Source organism: Equus caballus, chromosome X, assembly GCF_041296265.1.
Source record: "Equus caballus isolate H_3958 breed thoroughbred chromosome X, TB-T2T, whole genome shotgun sequence".
Taxonomy (NCBI): Eukaryota; Metazoa; Chordata; class Mammalia; order Perissodactyla; family Equidae; genus Equus; species Equus caballus.
Window position 1 is genome coordinate 99,308,437 of NC_091715.1, and position 21,311 is coordinate 99,329,747.

Here is a 21,311-nt window from a genome sequence, read left to right on the forward strand (position 1 = left end):
AGAGAAATGAAAACATATGTCCACACAAAAACTCATAACGAATGTTCAGAACAACATTAATTATAACTGCCAAAAAGTGGAAACAATCCAAATGTCCATCAACAGATGAACAGATTAACAAATGTGGTATACACATATAATGGAATATTATTTGGCAATAAAAAGAAATGAAGTGCTGATACATGCTTCAACATGGATGAACCTTGAAAACAGTATATTAAGAGAAGACAGTCACAAAGGACCACACGTTACATAATTCCATTTAAACAGAATGTCCAGAATAGGTAAATATATAGAGGCAGAAAGTAAATCAGCGATTGCCTAGCGATGGGGAAGGGCAGGAAGGTTGGGGGGAGTGATAGCTAAAGGGTACCGGGTTTCTTCTTAAAGTGATGAAAGTTCTAAAATCAATTTAGGTGGTGGTTGCACAATTCTGTGAATATACTAAAAACCATCGTACTGTACACTATAAATGGGCGAACTGTATGTTATGTGAGTTACATCTCAATAAGGTTATAACCAAAAAGACACTAGAAAAAAATGACTAACTGCTCAATGGTTTTAATAATATTTTTTCTTAAACTTAGAGGGATATTAATGACTAATATTTTTTACGGTAAAGAAACATTTGCCTGAAGATTAGCAATTCTTCAATTTTATTTCAGTATTTTATCCTAAGTTCAAGCAAAATTAAACAGAATTTTTTTAGTATATTATGATCCATTATTATAAAGGTTTTTCAGTCTATCCATGCACCCATCTCTCTATCTATATTTATGCACAAAAGATATCTGAAATAATTTTCACATAATGTGAATAGTGGGGTAGTAGGAATTTGAGTGATCTGTTGTTTTATTTATTATTTCCTCTACTGGTTAAATTTTTAATAATGAGTATGTGTTATTTTTATTTGTATTCAAGTTGTTCTTATAAAGAACAAAGTAAATATGCCAAAATGTTAATGTTTAGATGTGGGTAGCAGGATTAGAAATTTTTTTTCCTCCTTCTTTATTCTTTTATGTACTTTCCAAATTTTCCTATAATGAATATCTACTATTTTATAAATAAAAGAAACTAAAAAAAAAAAAAGAATTAAAGGGACATGTAGCATTTCTCTAAATGATTGCTTGGTTCTTACCTGGCCTCCTTCTTTTGCTCCTGAATGATCCTTCTTCCTGGCCAGATATCGCCTATCTGTGGCTGATGAAGGAGGGCCTGTCCCACTGTCTCTCTTTTATTCACTTCAAAACAAAAGCACGGCAGAGTGGTGATGATGAGTGGGGAAAGGGAAACACACTGCACTTGCAGACGGGACGGCAATACAATCTTTATATTTCCCACAAACAGGCTGAGCCCATGGAGCGAAGACACCACCAGTAAGAATACCCTAGGATTCCACACCAGAGGATCTCTCACTGAGGTCAAGCATCTCAAGGAACCATTTCCAGACAGGTCTGGTACCTGCAGGTTTGCGGCGCAGGGACATCCTGATTATCTCACTGCCTGTGCGGTAAGCAAAGCGATTCACTTTCTGGTCATAAAACCAGTCTCCAGTTGCCTTCTTCAGCTCTCTGGGATGGAATAAAAGAAAATAACATATGGATAAAAAATGGCCCTTGTTATTCAACCAACAAAGGCCGAGGAGAGAAATTCTCATCACACCTAGAGGCCTCATTTCCCCTCTCTTCTCAGCCATAGACAACACTCACATTTCCTTGGTGCACACCTTGCACCTCCAGGTACCATTGCTTTCCTGGATGCGGCAATCCCGGCACACCAGGTGATTACAACCCCGACAAGTGTTGGTCCTGGGAGTCAAACGGCCCAGGCTTTCCTGGCACCGGGCACATGTCCTATCACTATAATGTTGGCTGCCCCTCTTGGCCCCCTTCCTTTTCATCTCCAGTAACTCATTCTTCAGTCGCCTGCCAAGACCAAAAAGAGAAGCACAAGTGGATTCAGAATCTGTATAGGCCGGATGGAGAGGGGTTGAGGTGTAGAGACAGTAAGACTATTTGGTTCTGTGAAAGCAACAACCTCAGAGCCCAACCCGACCCAATGAGCGGTTGTAAAGCTCATATACAAGTTCCTCTGAAAGTCAGATGAGGGGTATAAGGAAAAGTCCAGACATCATTGGTCAAAGGCCTGGGAACCCATGGTTTTTCTGAGACTCTTACCTAATCCTTTTCTCGTCCGCTTTCCGGAGCTCCTCATCTCGTTGAATAACACTGAGGATCAAATCCCTTTCCAAGTCAGACAAAAAAGACAGGTCAAGTATCTCCGACATGATTTCTTCTATTCTTTCTTCTACTCTTCTTTCTTCAAAGCAATCAGACCAGGAGAGCTACGAGTTGCCTGAAATAAGATAAGAACTAATTTCACACAGGTAATTGACTCAAGAATAGGCCCACAGCCCTCGAGCCTTTGGTTAAGCTACTTCCCCCTTGAGCCAGGCTAAAGAGACAGCATAGAAGTATCTGATCTTTCTACCGTTCCTACTCCCACCTGAATCCTGCCCTGAAAATGAAGGGGCTTTGATTTTTCAAGAAGAAAAACTCATTCATGACTCTGGGAAAGAGTTGCGTCTTTCAGCATAATCATCTTAGTCTGGAAAGAGCACAGAACAGCTGAGTCAAACACCCCCTCCACCAAGTGGATCCTCAATCATCCTATTTTCAACTTTAAATGTTTAAATGAACTTTAAATGTTCTCAAGTCCCAAGTCTATTAACCCAAATAATCAGACAGCTAGTCTCTGTAGTGGAGGAGAAAATCACATGGGGACTCCTGCCAATTGAAGCCCATTTCTCCTTTCCTCACTAGCTTCCATGTTCCTAGGAGTCAGTCAGCTTTCTGCTACACTTCAAAACTTCCATCACCTACTCTATCTCCTAAAGTTCTTATTGTTAACACTACCTCAAGAATATCTTCAGTCATTTCCCGCACATTTGCTGAACACCCACTCTGACAGGCTTTGTGCAAAGTGCTGGAGATACAGAGATGAGTAAGACACAGTTCCTGTCCTTAAGAAGTGCACAGAGTAGTAGGGGAGACAGATATATCTAAATACAGTACAATGTACAAAGTGCTGTCAGAGGGATAATAAATTAAGTGTTGTGGGAACTTAGAGAAGGAAGTAACTAATTCTATCTTGCATAGAGAGAGAAGAGAGAGAGTTGTATACATGAAAGGTTTTACAGAAGAGGTGGATTTTGCCTTATAGAACAGAGTATGTTTGTTGGTGGGGGAGAATGGTAGGAAGGATAGGTTGGGGCCAGACTTTATAACTCTCAAATACTCTTAAAAATTAAGAATTTAAAAATTTATGACATGGACAATAGAAATCCATCAAACACCTTCGTTCCTACTTTGTTTTTCAGGTTGGGAAATCACACGATCAAATTCATATTACAGAGATCACTCTAGCTATAGTGTGGAAGATTGATTCAAAGAACAAATTTAAGTGGCTTGGTAGTACATAACACATCGTAAAATATGCATACTCCTTAGCCAAGCAATACCACTTCTAAGAATCTACCCAATAGAAATAATCACACACAAATGTGCATTCAAGGGTAAATGTACAAGAATGTTATTGCAACATTATTTGCAAGAGTAAAATGAAAAAGTTCTTTTTTTATTTTATTGAGGTCACACTGGTTTATAACATTGTGTAAATTTCAGGTGTACATCATTATATTTCGGCTTCTGTATAGACTGCATCATGGTCACCACCAAAAGTCTAGTTTCCATCCATCACCATACCTATGTGTCCCTTTACCCCTTTTGCCCTCCCATCATTCCCTTCCCCTCTGGTTTACATCAAACTAAAAAGCTTCTTCATGGCAAAGGAAACCATCAATAAAATGAAAAGACAACCCACCAACTGGGAGAAAATATTTGCAAATCATATATCTAACAAGGGGTTAATTTCCAAAATATATAAAGAACTCATACAATTCAACAACAAAAAAGGAACAACCCAATCAAAAAATGGGCAGAGGATATGAATAGACATTTTTCCAAAGAAGATTTACAGATGGCCAATAGGCACATGACAAGATGTTCAACATCACTCATTATTAGGGAAATGCTAACCAGAACTACAATGAGATATCACCTCACGCCGGTCAGAATGGCTATAATTAACAGGACAAGAAATAACGAGTGTTGGAGAGGATGGGGGGAAAACGGAACCCTCATACACTGCTGGTGGGAATGTAAACTGGTGCAGCCACTATGGAAAACAGTATGGAGATTCCTCAAAAAATTGAAAATAGAAATACCATATGATCCAACTATCCCACTACTGGGTATTTATCCAAACAACATGAAATCAACAATTCAAAGAGATTTATACATCCCTAAGTTCACTGCAGGATTATTCACAACAGCCAAGACATGGAAGCAACCGAAGTGTCCATCAACTGATGAATGGATAAAGAAGATATATACAATGGAATATGACTCAGCCATAAAAGAGAAGAAATCGTGCCATTTGTGACAACATGGAGGAACCTGAGGGTATTATGCTAAGTGAAATATGTCAGACAGAGAAAGACAAAAAGCTCTTTAACAGAGGAATCATCAAAACAAAATAACACTTCCATATAATGGCATACTATGCATCCATCAAAAAAATGTAGTAGATCTGTATGAAAATACCTCCCTGAGTGAAAAAAAAAGTAGTTGCAAGACTATACTGTATGATCTCTTTGGTATTTATCTATACATTTGTATATGCAAAGAAAAAGGTCTAGAACAAAAACCAGTATCATTGGTTTCTCTTGGGGAGTAGAATTGGGAGGGGCAACTTTCACTTTTTATTTTATATAGCTCTGACTTTTTAATACGTCTTACTTTTAAATATCAAAAAGGAAAATTCAAAGGAGACAGCAGGATTATTGCAGTAGTCCAGACAAAAGATAAGCTAGGTTTACTAAGTGTGCCTCTAACCAACTGGACAAGTCATTTTATTTCTGTCACCCTCTAGTTTCTCATCTACAAAATGACCTACCTCACAAAGTTGTCAAGAAAATGAAATCCGGTAATATGTGTTAAAGGGCCAATCACAACGTTTGGAATACATATTTGGAGTACACACACACAATGAATCTGCTACAGGGCAGGCCTAAACCAGGGCAGCAAGCCGAAGGGACACAGAAGAGCTTTGAGAAGTAAAATCAACAGAATGGAGTGACTGAGAGGATGAAGAAGGCGAAGCCAAAGATGCCTACCTTGCACGTCTAGGTTAAACAACTGATGCTAGCGATAGCCCTAACAGCCATAAGGATTATAAGAGAAGAAACAGGTTTGGAAGTAAGGCAAGAAGTTTCATTTCAGTCATACTGAGTTTGTGCTGCATACAGGATATTCAGGGAATTAGGCCCAGAAGTAGTTAGAAGCACAGGGCTGGACCTCAGGAAGAGAGACTGTATTTGAAAACAGAGATTTGGTAGTCACAGGAGTCGAAGAGCCCGAGAAAGACATAGTGAAAAGGGAAATGAGGATTATACTTACCTTCTGTGCTCTCTCTTGAAACTAGACTACAAGCCCTTTTCACTTTAAATTTTTTTTTTACTAACTACCTACAGGACAACAGAGAGTATAAACAACACAAACTATACAGGTTCCTGAAACCTCAACATTTTCTCGAGTTGGCTATTTCCTGGTCTTTATTGAACTATAAGACACTGAGCCTCTTTCACAGTCCCTTTCTTAGGCAGTCTTGAGGAAGAATTTTTAGCTCTTATCCCCAAGAATATATATTCTCCATGAGAACAAGGACTTTTTAATATTCTTCGATGTGTCTGGCATAGCACCTAACACAATATTTGGCTCACAGTGTTGCATATGCCACCACTATTGTTGATCATCATCACCCCAACAGTTCCATTTACTGAGAATTTACTCTATGCCAGGTAACAAGTACTTTACATATACTAACTAATCTAATCCTCACAACAACCCGAGAGTGAGGTACTATTAGTATCCCCAATTTTATAGATGAGGACTCAGGAGAGGTTAGGTTAACTTGCCCAAAAATAAACAGCAAGCAAATGAAGTTGCTGGGATTCAAGCCCAGGCAATCTGATTCTAGAGCTAGTGCCCTACTGGGTCCCTCCAGGCAGGATCATGGCCAAAGCAATTATAAAACATTGAACAGCGCAATCAAAAGCATTGTGGAAATGAATTCCCATATGTGTGATTATGGTTGAAGCACTGGCCAAAAAATCAGCAGCTCCTGGATGAAAGAGGTATCCCCAGTCGCCTGGCAGCTAAAGACCAAGGATGGCCCAGGCACAAAGGGAATGAGAACAAAACTAGATTTATTAGAAAACTGGTGTTTATGGAGAGGCAGCAGAGTTCTGTGATGAGACAGGTACATTGGCACAATTACTTCTGATAAGTAATATCAAAAGGCAGGGAAGTAAGAACATCGCTGAGATAAAGATAGCACCATAAGAAAACAGAACTGCTTATATTATACATCTTCCCTTTATTTTTCACTCCCGGCCTTGACCAACCAGAACTGCCCAACTCTGAAGTCTTAAATTCAAGGATCCCCACTTTCCAACCACATCTCACTCCCACTATACTGTTCCTCAACCCCATCAAGACCACAGTCTCAAGCCCACCCTCACTTTTCTCTTGGTCCACTTGCCTCCTGCCGATCTTTCTTCCTTTCCTACCCATCCTGGACTCCAGACACCTCAATGTCTCTACCACTCTCACCAGTATCTTCCATATCCATGTACCTTGATCTCTCTGCCACAACTGCCCATCAAAATCCCAAACCTGTACCAATGCTGTAGTCTGCCTTGTCTACTTCTATACCCAGGTCCTGCACAATTCCTGGTCTCCAACCTCACCTGGACCCTCACTGTCATCCACAAATCTTTTTACTTGCCTTTAGTTCAGTTCCCTAACCTAGTCCCTTCGGGTTCTATTTTAAGCCTCCCTTCATTGCACACTCCCACTTCCCTTTCCTCCAGTCCCATCAGACACCCTTGTCTCACACCTGTAAAACAAAATATTTTCAGAGCCCACCAGCCATGACCTTCATCAGCTCCCTGTCTCCTCTCCCCCATCACTTGCCAATCTGACTCCTTTCAGAAAAGCCACATCCCATCTCCTGCCCTACCTTCGACCATGGGTTGCTGTTATTTCCAACACTAACCCTGTTCCCAGCCAGCTCACTTGAGATGGGATCTTGTGGAATCAGTAGTGGGGAGAAGAAAACAGAATAAGAAAAAAAATTTAAAGGAAAGGAGGAAAAATAAAGCATAGAAAAAAATGAGACAAATAAAAAGCAAAAAGTAAGATGGTAAAAACAAGCTCCAACATACTAATAAACATAAAAAACGTGGGGGCAAAAATCACTCTTTAAAATACAGAGATTAACAGACTGGATAAAATGTAAAACTCCACCTATGTGCCATTTTACAAGGGACACATCCAAAACATAAGGACAGGAAAGATTAAAACTAAACAGATGGGAAAAGATATACCAGGTAAATGCTAACCGAAAGAAAATTGAGGTAGCTATATTAACATCTAAAAAATAAAACTTCAAGACAATAACAGTATTATAAAGGATAAAGAGGATTACTACATAGAGTAAATAAACCTGTATGCACTAATACAACATCTCCAGACATATAAAGGAAGATTAAGGACAACTAGATAGAGAAATTGAAAAAACCGACCATCAAAATGGGTGATTAACGTAACTCTTTCAATTACTGATAGTAGAAGCAGATAAAAAATTAGTAAGAATACAGACAAGTTGAAACACAAAATAAGTTTGATTTAATGGAAACATGTAGAATTCTATATGCAACTGGAGAATCACGTTCTTTTCAAGCACATATGGAACTTTTACCACCGAAAATGACCATCGTACTGGGTTATAATTCTAGTCTCAGTAAATTTCAAAGAAATCATTCTCATACAGACCATGTTCTTTGATCTCAAGGAAATTAAATAGGAAGTGAATAACAAAAGATAATTTTTAATCCCAATACTTTTTGGAAATTTAAAGACACTTCTTAATAACTCATAGGTCAAAGAAGAAACCATAATTGTACTAAATCTATCATTAACTTCTTTGTTTTTTCTTTCTTCTTCTTCTCCCCAAAGCCCCCAGTACCTAGTTGTATATTCTAGTTGTGAGTGTCTCTAGTTGTGGCATGTGGGACGCCGCCTCAGCATGGCCTGATGAGCAGTGCCATGTCCGTGCCCAGGATCCAAACTAGCAAAACCCCAGGTAGCCGAATCGGAGTGCGGGAACTTAACCACTCGGCCACGGGGCCCACCTGCCTATCATTAACTTCTTAAAGAAGAAACCTGCCATCTGCCTCACCGCCACCACCACCCCATACCATATGATAGAATATTTTCGAGAAACTCAAAAAGGAAAATATGGAATAAAAATATGCTTTCATATGCAATGAGTTAAGTGATATATTTTTTACGGTAAATGGTACATCACATTTTGAAAAACATAACTCAGAAAAATAATGGCAGCACAAAGAAGAAAACCAGACAGATTTGAAGTGAGAAAACCTGTGACCTTTCATATTTACCCTAGACAGATACTAGGGTTTAGTGGAGAAACCAAAGCCTAAGAAAATCTTAAGGTCCTTCATTAAAATTCAATTACAGGTATGTAGTCAAAAGGGCAAGGATTATCTATTGAGAAGACCACAGCTCAGATAACATGAGTGTCTAAATCCAAGCTCTGATGGACAATCTGTTCCATGTTAGTTGCGGGGTGTCAAGACTCAGATGAAATATCTTAATACAGCATCCTTGTGGGACCTCATGCTCACAAGAAGGTATTTTAGAAAACATGGTTTGTTTAGTTAGAAAATCATACACATTTATTGCTCAAAATTCAGGATAATATTTTAATGCAAATACTTACAAAAGCAAGGGGAACTGAAAAATCTACCACCACAATGGGAGGTTAACATACCCCTTTCAATTATTGATAGTACAAGCAGATAAAAAATTAGTAAATACATAGACAAGTTGAACAACACAAGAAGCTTGACATAATGAACATATGTAGAATTCTATACCCAAATGGAAATATCCAATTTATATCCTAGTCCTATAGATTAGGAGATAACAATAATTAATAAATGAGTATTAAAACTAACACAGTTTTCAAGAAGGAGTGGGGAGAGCTAACTCAAATTATTTTAAATTCTGAGGACCAGTTCTAAAAACCAAAAATTGGGTCAAACTTATAGGAAGCATGGAATAAAGAATACAGTGGTGTAAGACAGACTTGGGTTCAAATCCTAGCTCTGCTATTTATTAGTTATATGACCTTGGGTAAGGGCCTGGAATATAAAAATTAGATTATAAAAACAGGAATATAAAAAACTTCCCTGTAAGAATAGTACTCAGCTTAAAAATCATTGTTGGTGTTCCCCAAATGGAAACTGATGTGAATTAGAAAAATACCAAATAATGTCCCTGCACCAGGCAGCAAATAAAACACCTTTCTCTGTGTTTACTTTGTTGAGCACATCCATACCCCTCTCCCTCCCAAACATGCAGTACACATACAAATGTGAAGATGGCAACACTTATGCTCAAACTAGAACCTTCTACCAGATGTGACCTTGTTGAGGGCAGGCACTGTATCTGGACTTCATACCCTCAGGAGGTTACTTAGTCTGATACACAGTATGAGTTCAATAAATGTGTATTAAATGTCTTCACTCAGAAATCTATTTGTATTTATATGTTTAAACTTAAACTCACAGAAACTGAAGAGCGGTAATAGAGCTGAGAGAAAAGTGTTTTTGTTTTCCTGAGGCAGTATGATGTCACAGTTAAGAGCATGGACTCTGGAGCCAGACTGTCTGAATTTGAATCCCAACTTCACCATTTACTAGCTGTGTGACCTTGGGCAAGTTACTACATCTCTCAGTGCCTCAATTTCCTCATTTGTAAAATGAAGGTAATAACTACCTACCGTCTTGGGCTTGTTATAAAGATTAAATGAGTTTTAAAAATAGGTAAATTGCTGAAAGTAATGTGAACTGAGAATGCTCTCTAAGTAACAGCTATTTTTATTTTGTAGTTTTTATATGTGCATTTGTGCTTTAAGACTTAACTGGGTCTTGCAAAGTAACATTTATTTTCTTTTAAAGAACACAGATGAATTGTGAGTTAAACTGCATCTAGACACCATTTAAAGTTTCAGGCATTTTTTTAAGTGGAGAACTGTGATGACAACTTTAGAGATGACAGAAGAATTTCAGAAAAATTGACCCATGCTCAAGGGCAAAAAGGTTGAACTGGTATTAAATTATTCCTCTAAACTTACACGTAGTAATTATGTGATGGTTTTGCATATAAATTCTATTGGATTATCAGTCATATCCCAGCAGAGTGATATGATAAAAGGATTTTGCTGTTTGGGCCAAGGACAATGGACAATTTTGGTAAAATTTATACCTCACTGAACATGAAAAAGTGAACCAGAGTCTTTCAAGGGGTATTAGTTTAACCAAGAAGTCCTGAATTAAACTGCTGTTGTTAAGCAAATGTACTATGTTTTACAAAGAAACTGACTAGTGATGTGAGATTTACACTGCTGTGTGCCAGATTCTGTATATTTTTGAACATAGATAGTTAGAACTAATGGTGTCTACACTTTCGAAAGATTAGTTTTGAAATTGGGCTACAAATTATAATTGGTCATGAAAATTTGGGATTATAAAATGTCAGTGGACTTTGACTTCTGGCCTAGATGGAGTAACAAAGAACAGATTTCTACTCTGCCTGAAACAAGCCTCCTCCCCCCCAAAAATGGATAAAATACATGAAACAGTGGTGGCTTTCAAGACACTGAACATCAGGCAATGAAGGACTGTGATCCTTGAGAGACAGGAAACAAATAGGGTGAGCCCTCTGATTTTCTAGGCTCTCTGTCTTGAGACAGTTTCCAGGCCACGGTACAGGGAGGAGAAATGCAGGCAGAGCCTGGTAAACTCCCTGGTTGAGGTGACAGAGCTGGCAGTCTGGGAAAACCCAAGTGGTTGGTTCATAGGACAGAATACCTGAGAGAGCTGCATAGAGAGAGATCTTCCGAGAACTGCAGAGGGTCCTCCTTGAGTATTCAGCAAAGGACTGATCAGCACGTGGCATGCCTATGAGGAATTTACCCTAAGCAAGGGAAAGAACCAGCTGAAAGGATTCAAAAGAACAGTACGTGTCACTCACACAGGGCTAGGAGTTTGCCTGTTCCACCAGCCAAACTGGAAAACCTCATGATTCACAGGGCACTGGGCAGAGAACTCAGAAGGGTCTTGCCTCCATAATGGGAAACAATTAGCTGTACACTCTGACGGCTCTGGTCCTGCCTAACAAATCTAAAGAGCAAAGCCTGAAAGGACCAATCTGTTTCCAGGCAACTCAAGTACATCCCAGAACAGAGCCAAAGAATGTTTATAGAAATATAAAAATGTGCAGCACCCAATGAGGTAAAATTCAAAATATATGGTGCTCAATAAAAAATTAACAGGCATGCAAAAAAGCAGGAAAATACAGGCCATGATGAGGAAAAAAATCAATCAAAAACTGACCAAGAGCTGAAACAAATGTCAGAATTAACTAAGTCATTAAAACAGTTATTATAACAGTATTCCATATTTCCAAAAATTAAAGACATGGAAATATCAAAAAGACTCAAATCAAACCTAGAGATAAAACCTACAATGTCTGAGATGAAAAATACATAGGATGAGATTAACAGCAGATTACACATAGTAGTAGAAAAGATTAGTGAACTTAAAGACACAGCAATAGAAACTATCCAAATGAAACAGAAAGAAAAAAGACTGAAAAAAAAGAACAGAGCATTAACGAGCTGTGAAACAACTTTAAGCTGTCTCATATAGATGTAATTGGAGTCACTAAAGGAAATGAGGGCAATAAAAAATATTTGAGGAAATAACGGCCAAAATTTTTCTAAATTTGATGAGCATTGTAAACGCACAGATCCAAGCAGCTCAATGAACTTCACACACAAGAAATATAAAGAAAACTACACCATATAGCACACCATAGTCAAATTACTTAAAACCAGAGATAATGAGAAAACCCTAAAAGCAGCTAGGAATGGGGGGGTGGGGGCGGGTGTTACATACAGAGGAACAAAGATAATGATGAAAGTAAATTTATCATTGGAAACAATGCAAATGAGAAAAGAGTGGAACATCCCTAAAATATGGAAAGAAAAAAAATCTGTCAACCTAGAATTCTAAACCCAGTGAAATATCATTCAAAAATAGAGGTGAAATTAAGACTTTCAAACATGCAAAAGTTGAAAAAATTAATCAACAGCAGATCTGTACTATAAAATATGTTAAAGGAAGTCATTTAGGCAGAAGAAAAATAATACCAGATAGAAATATGAGTCTACAAAAAGGAAGGGAGAGCACATAGAATGATAACTATGTGGGTAAAGTTTTTTTTTTATTATTTAAATCTCCTTTAAAAATATAATCGACTGTTTAGAGCAAAAAAAAAAATTACAACATATTGTGAGGTTCAAACATCTGTAAAACCAAGTTGGAAAACTTAACCTGATTTCAAGACTTATCATAATCTACAGTAGTCAAGTGAGTGCCGTAGTGGCATACAGATAGACAATAGATCAATGGAACAGAAAGAGTTCAGAAATAAATCCTTATGCTTACAGCCACCTGACTTTTGATAAAAGTGTAAGGGAATTCAGTGGAGAAATGATAGTCTTTTCAACAAATGGTGCTGGATATCCATATGCAAAAAAATCTAAAGATTTCTTAGATATGACACCTAAAACATGATCCAGAACTTGAGAAATGAGACTTTATTAAAATCAAAAACTTCTGCCCTTTGAAAGATGTGGGGGTAGGACACAGTGAGGGACAGGAAGGAAGGATTACAAAATAGTACAAGGAAACTTTTGAAGGTGATAGATATGTTTACTATCTTGATTTTCGTAATGGTTTTATGGTTATACAGATGTCAAAATTTATCAACTGCATACTTTAAATATGTACAGTTTACTGTATGTAAATTACACCTCAACAAAATTTTTTTTAAATTTTAAGTTTAAATGTAACTAAACCTTCTTGTAATCAGAAGTTTTACAATCCCAGAAAACCTACAGGACAGTAGGAGACCTTAAATACATTCAAACAGTAAAATGTTGTTTTATGTCAAAGGGGTTTTTTTTAATAGAGAATAAATAATACACAGTAGATTTGAAAATGTTTCCATTATTACTTTTTCTATTAAGGTATAATTTACATACAACATCATACTAGTTTCAAGTGTACCACACAACGATTCAATATCTGTATATATTGTGAAAGAATAACCACAAAAGTCTAGTTAACATCCGTCACCACACATACAGAATTTTTTCTTGTGATGAGAACTTTTAAGATTTATTCTCTCGGCAACTTTCAAATATGCAATACGGTATTATTAACCATAGTAGCCATGTTGTACATTACATCCCCATGACTTACTTATTTTATAACTGGAAGTTTGTACTTTTTGACCACCTTCACATATTTTGCCCACCTCCCAACTCCCCACCCACCACTTCTGGCAAGCACCAATCAGTTCTCTCTATCTGTGAGCTTGGTTTTTTATACTAAGTGACAGAAGTCAGTCAGAGAAAGACAAACACCGTATGATCTCACTTATATGTGGAATCTAAAACAAAAGTTTCCATTATTATTTTGTTGCCTAAAAGATATGTTTTACCTTCCAACTCATCCAAATGAAGAATTTCAGTAAGTTTTGTTCTACTTGTTAAAAATGTGAAAAGTCAGCATGCTCAGAGCAAGGAAGATGGACTAGCACTAAAACATTTGTATAATTGCTTCCCAGAATTATAATATGAGTACCATTATTTAGTAAGTACATCTAATGATGTACTTCTTTTATTTTTAGATGTATATGTTTTGTGAAGTTTCTTTTTCAGCTATGACAGTCATTAAAATCAAGTATAAAAATAAACAGAGGGGCTGGCCCTGTGGCCGAGTGGTTAAGTTCGCGTGCTCTGCCTGGGCGGCCCAGGGCTTCACTGGTTCGGATCCTGGGGGTGGACCTAGCACCGCTCCAAGCCATGATGAGGTGGCGTCCCATATAGCTCAACTAAAAGGACCTGCAACTAGAATATACAACTACGTACTGGGGGGCTTTCTGGAGAAGAAGAATTTTAAAAAAAGAAGACTGGCAACAGATAATAGCTCAGGTGCCAATCTTTATAAAAATAAACAAATTAAAAAAATAAACAGAACTCAGAATGAAACCTTCAAGTAGCTGTATCATAAACCAAAATTTTGTTTAAACGAAGCACACAATATCACTGCTATACACCAAGATTTTGTTTAAATGAAGCACACTTAACATCATTGCTCTCACCAAAATGAGAGCAAAGGTTATTAAACCATTAATAAATATTAAAATTAATTTTAAAGTGTTTATTTCATCTCATCCTTCTCTATTTCACTTTTGTGAATACTTTATAATATATAATAGTACAGCGGTAAATATATAGTTTATAAATAAACGTGTATATTAGGGGTGATGAAAATTTTTGGTGGTAAGGGAGAGTGATCAAAGAAGTTGGGAAACCCTTTGCTTAAAGGAGGATGAAGGGAAACCATTCTAACAAATCACCATATGTTATCATGATTCTGCTTAGATATAGTTACGATGTATGTTAATTAGGAAAGAATAAGCCATTCTAATGACTGTAATGCAGTTGTCCTGATGCAAGCGGGACAGCACAATGAATAAGGATTTGTACTACCATAAAGTACATTCCAAAGTGGGCTCTATTAACTAATTGTGACCAGGACAATTACAGTATCTGAAGCAGACCAATATAAAGCACTGTCAGAATTAACACCTATTATAAGTATGGATTTCCAAAACAGAGATGAAGCACAGCCCCATAGGCTAACAAAATCCAGCCTCCTTTGGAAAAAAAAAAAAAAACTAATTATTTGAAAATCTAAAGGGGAGAGAGTGGATTGTAGAGTACAGAAAAAGGAAACCAAAACAGGTTATGCGGTGAGTCTGCAGAACTTACAAAAAAATTTAAAAAGGGGCCAGCCAGGTGGCGCAGCAGTTAAGTGCGTACGTTCCCTTTCAGCAGCCCAGGGTTCACCTGTTCGGATCCTGGTGCAGACGTGGCACCGCTTATCAAGCCATGCTGCGGCAGACGTCCCACATATAAAATAGAGGAGATGGGCACGGATGTTAGCTCAGGGCCAGTCTTCCTCAGAAAAAAGAAGAGGACTGGCAGCAGTTAGCTCAGGGCGAATCTTCCAAAACAAAAAAAATTAAAAAGACTCCATGTAGAAAAGAAAGCTTCCAGGGATGCAGGGCTCCCCTAAATCCCCTTATTTGGATCCAGCCACCTATGCCCAAAGGTACCAACTGGTAACATCTTTTTGGTTGGTAACAACTGAGTGAGCATGCCACACTGCTTACAGTCAAGAAAATGTTTACATTGGGGTGCTGTGTTGGTTATTTTATCAACTGTTCCTTTCAATTTTAGGGCGATGCCCCTCCAAGAAAGCAACTCTAAATTTGTTTATTAAAATGTGTGTTATATCCAGTCAAGGCCACTCAGACAAATTTAAGGTAAAAGCTTCAACTGCAAAGCTGCCAAGTCTGGTTTCTCACATCTTTCCAAGTTGTCTTTGGATATAGACCCCCACTCCCAACCCCCCAAGCCCCTTCTGGCTCCTGGATTAAATAATGTAAATATATCTAGCCCCAAAGATTCTTCTGTGAGACCTCCCTCTGCTGTCCCGGTAGTTATCTCTGAATGTGTGCTTTGAGGCCTTCAAAATCCTACTTCTTTCCCTGACTTGGAGCTCTGTATTCTGTACTGTTTACAGAATGCTCACTGGTTAGGAGGGCCAACTATGTGCTAAGTGCTGTGCTATCTGGCTAAGGATAAAAGAAGAATGCGTAGTCCCTGACCACAAAGAGTTCACAATTTATTGAAGGAGATACTTAAATGGATAATCATAAATGAACATGGTAATCAAAGAAATACACTCACAGGGTATTATGAGAATACCAAGGTGGGGCACCTCCTCCAACTTGTGGAAAGGGGTCTAGAAAGAGACACCAACAGCAGCACATGAACTGGTTGTAAATAATGTGTACCAGCTGGTTAACCAGGTAGGGCGCACAGCATTTACAAGAGCATGGAGGCATGAAGCAACGTGGTATGGGCAAGCAGTGCAGTGATCCTGGACAGTAAATTGTAAGGGAGGCTGTGGAAGACGCAGGTGGGGATCATACCACGTGGGAGAAGGGGCTTCATATGCTATGCTCAGAAACATGGATAATTAGCCATTGACCATGGGAACCATTGAAGAGTTTTAGGTAAGGCGAGGACTTGTTAAATCACTCTGACAGTTACGCAGAATATAGATTTGAGGAGGCAGTGGTATAAATCCAGGGGGAAGACGATGAGAGCCCAGAGTAGAGGGCAGTGGTGGTAGAGATGGAAAGGGGCATATTGAAGACATAACACTGAGGTAAAATCTACAGGACCTGCGACTGTTCTTTAACACAGAACAGCCTCTTCTACTAGGACTCGGGGTTCTGATGTACTCAATTCCTAATTAAGAGCAGGATAGCAGCAAATAGTGCCTACGAGCACTGGATCTGGGGCCAGACTACTGGGCTTCAAATTATAGCTTCACTACTTTTTAGCTATGTGACCTTGGGCCTCCCTGAGTCTCAGTTTCCCCATTTGTAAAAATGGTGATTAAAAATAAGAGCTCCTGCCTAAGGCTGTAAAGATTCAAGGAGACATCGTGTGTAAAGGGCATAACATCATGCCTGATCTAGGATAAACACCTAATCCTGGTACCTGTTTAGTTTTAATTATTATTAACCATATGCTTTGGAAAACATATAAGCATATGGCTGTTTTGATTTCTTGCTATGAAATTTGAGAAATCTAATCAGTAGTCTTGCCCAGATGGAAAGTCACCGTAACCTCTCTGCATGGAGGTAGGCTGACAAACATAAATATTAAGCATATGTTAGTAACTTGATATGATCGGTTTAAAAGATATTTATTTATACACTGTTCCAGACAGGACTTAAAGTGACTTACAAAGATACATAAAACATCACAAAACAGCATACATTTAAAAAACAGGATCAAAAACAAGGCAAACAAGAGCGGGGACAAAGTAGTGTCGTCAGAATCAAGACTCCAAAACCAAAGGGCAGCTGAGGTTCCCAGGGGCCGGTGGGGTCTAGATCCGCACCAGCCCTCCCAGGGAGCACAAGCACACTGCACACAACATGCCCAGGCCTGCCCACACCGGGGGCCATTCTCAAAAGTGCTATGGTAGCCGAGTAGTTTTTTACTTTCCCCTAACAATGAGAAATCTATAACTAGCTCTCAATTTTACAAGATTCTGATTTTGGTTTTGCACTAAGGTTCTTTTGCCCGCCACGATCTTTTTCAAAATAGGTTCTACAAAAGTGGAGTTTAAATGTACTGAGGCATTTTGCAGTTTTAGCTCCTTTTAAGATATGCACCAACTGATGAAGATAAAGAAGATGATGATGATGATGATGAGAGCAGTTAACACTTCCATAATGCTTACTATGGACCAGGCACTTTTCTAAGCATTTTATGTACATGGAGTCATTTAGTTCTCACAACCATATTTTGAGGTAGGTACTATACTACCACATTGTACCAAAGAGGAAACTAAAGCACACATCGAACAAATCACTTGCCCAAGGTCATACACCCTATAAGTGACAGTCTGGTTTCTGAACCCTGGCAGTCTGGTACCAGAGCCTGAGCTCTTACCCACTACGCTATACGGTCTCTTAATATTCTGATAATGTTGCTCGTACATGGTAATATTTGGAAAGGGGGACATCCTACCCTCAGGAACCGGAGGTAGAGTTTTTTAAAAGTCCTCAGCTAATAACAGATGAATGTCGGAGAGGCCCTCAGTCCAGTTTACCACCTCAGTTCCCTGACCTCCCCATGCAAGGTGTAACAGGCTCAGAGCAACTCTACACATGCGAAAGGACCCCTTCTCTGCATCCAGGACAGACATCCCTTCTGAACGATGGTAGGAGCGTAAAGGGGAGAGTAACTAAAATATAATCTCTTTTGTTAGCTCTCAGAATCACAGATGGGGACTTTCCTCCAGATTAAATCCACATGACTGCCTTTCAAATACCACCAAATTCCGTTCATAAATGGTTTGAGGAAATTCCCACTTAAAATGATACATGCTTCTCTAAAGTAAGTCCTAGAGGGAAGCTGGATGTCTTAATATATATATTTCTCCTGCAGAGTGGTTCTTTGGATACATGAAAATGTGGTCTTATTTTCCTATTTCACACTTTTTTCCTCCTCCTCAGCAACTCCAGGCATCTTGAACCTACCACCATTCCTAGAAGGCAGATCTCCACAAATGTGGTACATGGAGGTAAGTAGAAAAGATCATAAAAACGAGACTATGTGCCCAAAACCCCCCTTGGCAACAGGGGAAATGCGTATATTAAGACAAATCCCATTTGGCTTTCCAGCTTGCAAGACCTAGACTTGGGGCTTCCTCTCACGTGAGCCAGGCAGGCTCACAAGAGCCGCATGAGTTCGATGGGGTGAAAGATGGCCAGTTCCTCCTCTTCTCTGCCAAAGTTCCTTTCTTTAGCAGCCCAAAAGCTTAAAAAGACAGAAAATCCTCCACTAAAGGGACAGAATGTTTTAAATCCAGGTCATTTATAGGCATAAAACAATTTTTTTAAAGTCTGGTGAGAGCAGACACATTGTCATTTTTCAATAGGCCTCATCACCAGATGGAACACCATTATCCTTCCTTAGTCAACAAGCTTTGATAAACCAGCACCTCCGCAGGGAAGACCCTCTTCTCCTGTCAGGGTCACAGATGGTGGGGATTTCTACACTGAACTCTAGCCAGCATCTAATATTTCTTGTAGGCCACGTCACCTGAAAATCACCCACGCAGTCCCCGTAAATGAGAAATCATGATGGTTTGTGACTAATCCAGCCCATCTTCACACGTAACTGTGATTTCATGCATTTGGTGTCTTTTTTAATTTTAGGGACGCTGTGATGTAGCTATGGCCACAGAAACCTTAAACACAATCAAATAACGTGTGGTTGAACTTAAATTGAGCTATATATGTGGCAGATAATTTTAAGGTGTTATTTAAGGCCTATAAGACATAAAATATATGTTAATTTCTTCCAAATAAAATTTTAATGAATATATGCATGAGTATATGTACACAAAAGAGTAGGTATAAATTGTAGAATATAAAATAAAGGTAAAATATTAACGTACTGCAAGCCCTCTTTCCCTCCTAAACTGCTTCACCATAATTGCTTTACACGTTACATCAAATCCCCAGAACAAGATTAGTACATGCATTACCAACATCTGGTCTACAGCCAGGAGCAATGTCCTAATATTAATAAAACACTAAAGCATAAAAAATTTAAAACTGCTAAAATGTCCAAATCACATATGTATGCATTTGTTTTATCTTCAATTCTGACACAGCATATGAAAGCACCATAAAAAGTTCTAAAGGGAGAAGAGGTATGAATTTTCATAATTCACTTAATATACCTTACAATAAAGCAAGACATTCGAAATGTCTAGATGGACTTTCCTAGCCCCATAGATGTAAATATTTGGCCTTGGCATTATTATTAGTTCTAAACAGAACTAAACATTCAGTAATCAGCATATCAATGAGCATGCCCTTTTACTTTATGAAAATGAATAATCTCCCCCACTAGACAGAAAGCTGTCTGAGAGAAGGGGCTGTGTTTTGTTCATGTCTGTACGTCAGTGTCTAGAGCACTGTCTGGTACATAAGATGCACATGATAAATATTTGTTAAAAGAATGAGCTGGCATCAAAAATACCGTTTACCATATTTAGCCATACCCAAGACCTTATCACCCAGGACTTCTCCACTTTCGATATCATTAATTCACATGCTCCACTCTGACTACAACCCCCTCGCCTGTTCACTCAGCGACCTTCCCAAGCCTCACATCAGTTCTCAGACCTCATGGGGGGAGAGAGTCTTCCACAGACCCGTCTGCTTTCACCCTGTCAGCTCCTTCCTGTCCACTCCTTTCCTAGACAGTTTGAATTCTACTGTTTCAACTGCACTCTTGTCAATATCTTTAACAAACCCATTTTCACTCAAATATCTGATAAAAACATAAGCCTGGAGGAGCCCAACTGTTGTGCTTTATGCCTGCACTGAGAGCGAGATGTACTGGAGAAAAAAATCACAACCTGGTAGATGATTATGAACGTGAATTCTTGGTCACCAAGCTCACCTCAACACTGCCTGACACTCCAGCTATGCCTCCCTTGTCCTAGCTTGCTCTCCTGTCTGCCACGATAACTATTTCAAACCTTCCTCAAGCACCTCCAATCTTCAACCCAAACCTTGCCCCACCTCAACTCCTGCTCTAAGAGATGACCTTTCCTCTTACATCATAAATATATGCCCTCAGACAACTTCCTGCCACCAAATCTATAAGCTTTATTTCCATCTATATCTGTTCATTTTTTGTTCTTCCCTACCGTAATGTCCTTCCTCTTGTTTAAGGGTAATCCCTCGACCTCACTGTGGATCCTCTCCCGGCTGGCATAAGGACTTTTCCCTGTAAGGACTTACCTCTACAATTATCCCTTCCTTCCCATCAGCCTTTAAAGACATCTAAATGTCTCCTAAATTTAAAAAAAAAAAAAAAGCTTCTCTGGATTGCAACCCTTCCCCTAACCACCCTCTCTCTGCTCTTCAGAGCCAAATTGCTCCAAGGAATTGTCCATATTCGCTGCCTCCACTTCCTCATCTCCCCAGTCATTTCTCAACTCACCACACTCCCTCCCCGAAACTGCTCTCATTAAAGTCACCAAGAACCTCCTAAATCCAATGGACAGTTCCCAGTCTTTATCTTCCTAGACTTCCCTGAATCTTCAGCACCACTGACCATTTTTTAATGGAGACATTCCATTTTGAAAAATTTATCCTACTTATATTCAATATTCAAGTAGACGCACAAATATATATCATAAGGATGCTCAGTGTGTGAACCAGCAAAAAAATTACACAATAATTTAAATATCTATCAAAAGGAAACTGATTAAATAAATTATGGTACATACATATAATGGAATACTATATTGCTATTAAAAAGAAAGAAGTAGCTCTATATATTGAAAG

The 21,311-nt window shown here is 38.6% G+C and overlaps 1 protein-coding gene across 14 annotated transcripts in view; it reads right to left on the reverse strand.

Annotated features, from left to right (window-relative positions):
* SYTL4 (synaptotagmin like 4) overlaps nt 1-21,311 on the reverse strand; it is a 73,916-nt gene that overhangs the window by 21,000 nt on the left and 31,605 nt on the right. For 11 of the 14 annotated variants that reach the window (XM_070258035.1, XM_070258042.1, XM_070258034.1 and 8 more), the window contains 4 exons: nt 2,178-2,355; nt 1,710-1,925; nt 1,462-1,571; nt 1,139-1,241 (listed from right to left, as the gene is read on the reverse strand). In XM_070258035.1, the coding sequence (XP_070114136.1) occupies nt 1,139-1,241; nt 1,462-1,571; nt 1,710-1,925; nt 2,178-2,287 (539 nt within the window). In that variant the 5' untranslated portion in view covers nt 2,288-2,355. The remainder of the gene's footprint in view (nt 1-1,138; nt 1,242-1,461; nt 1,572-1,709; nt 1,926-2,177; nt 2,356-21,311) is intronic. The other 3 variants (XM_070258043.1, XM_070258044.1, XM_014729029.3) reach the window with 1 other exon arrangement.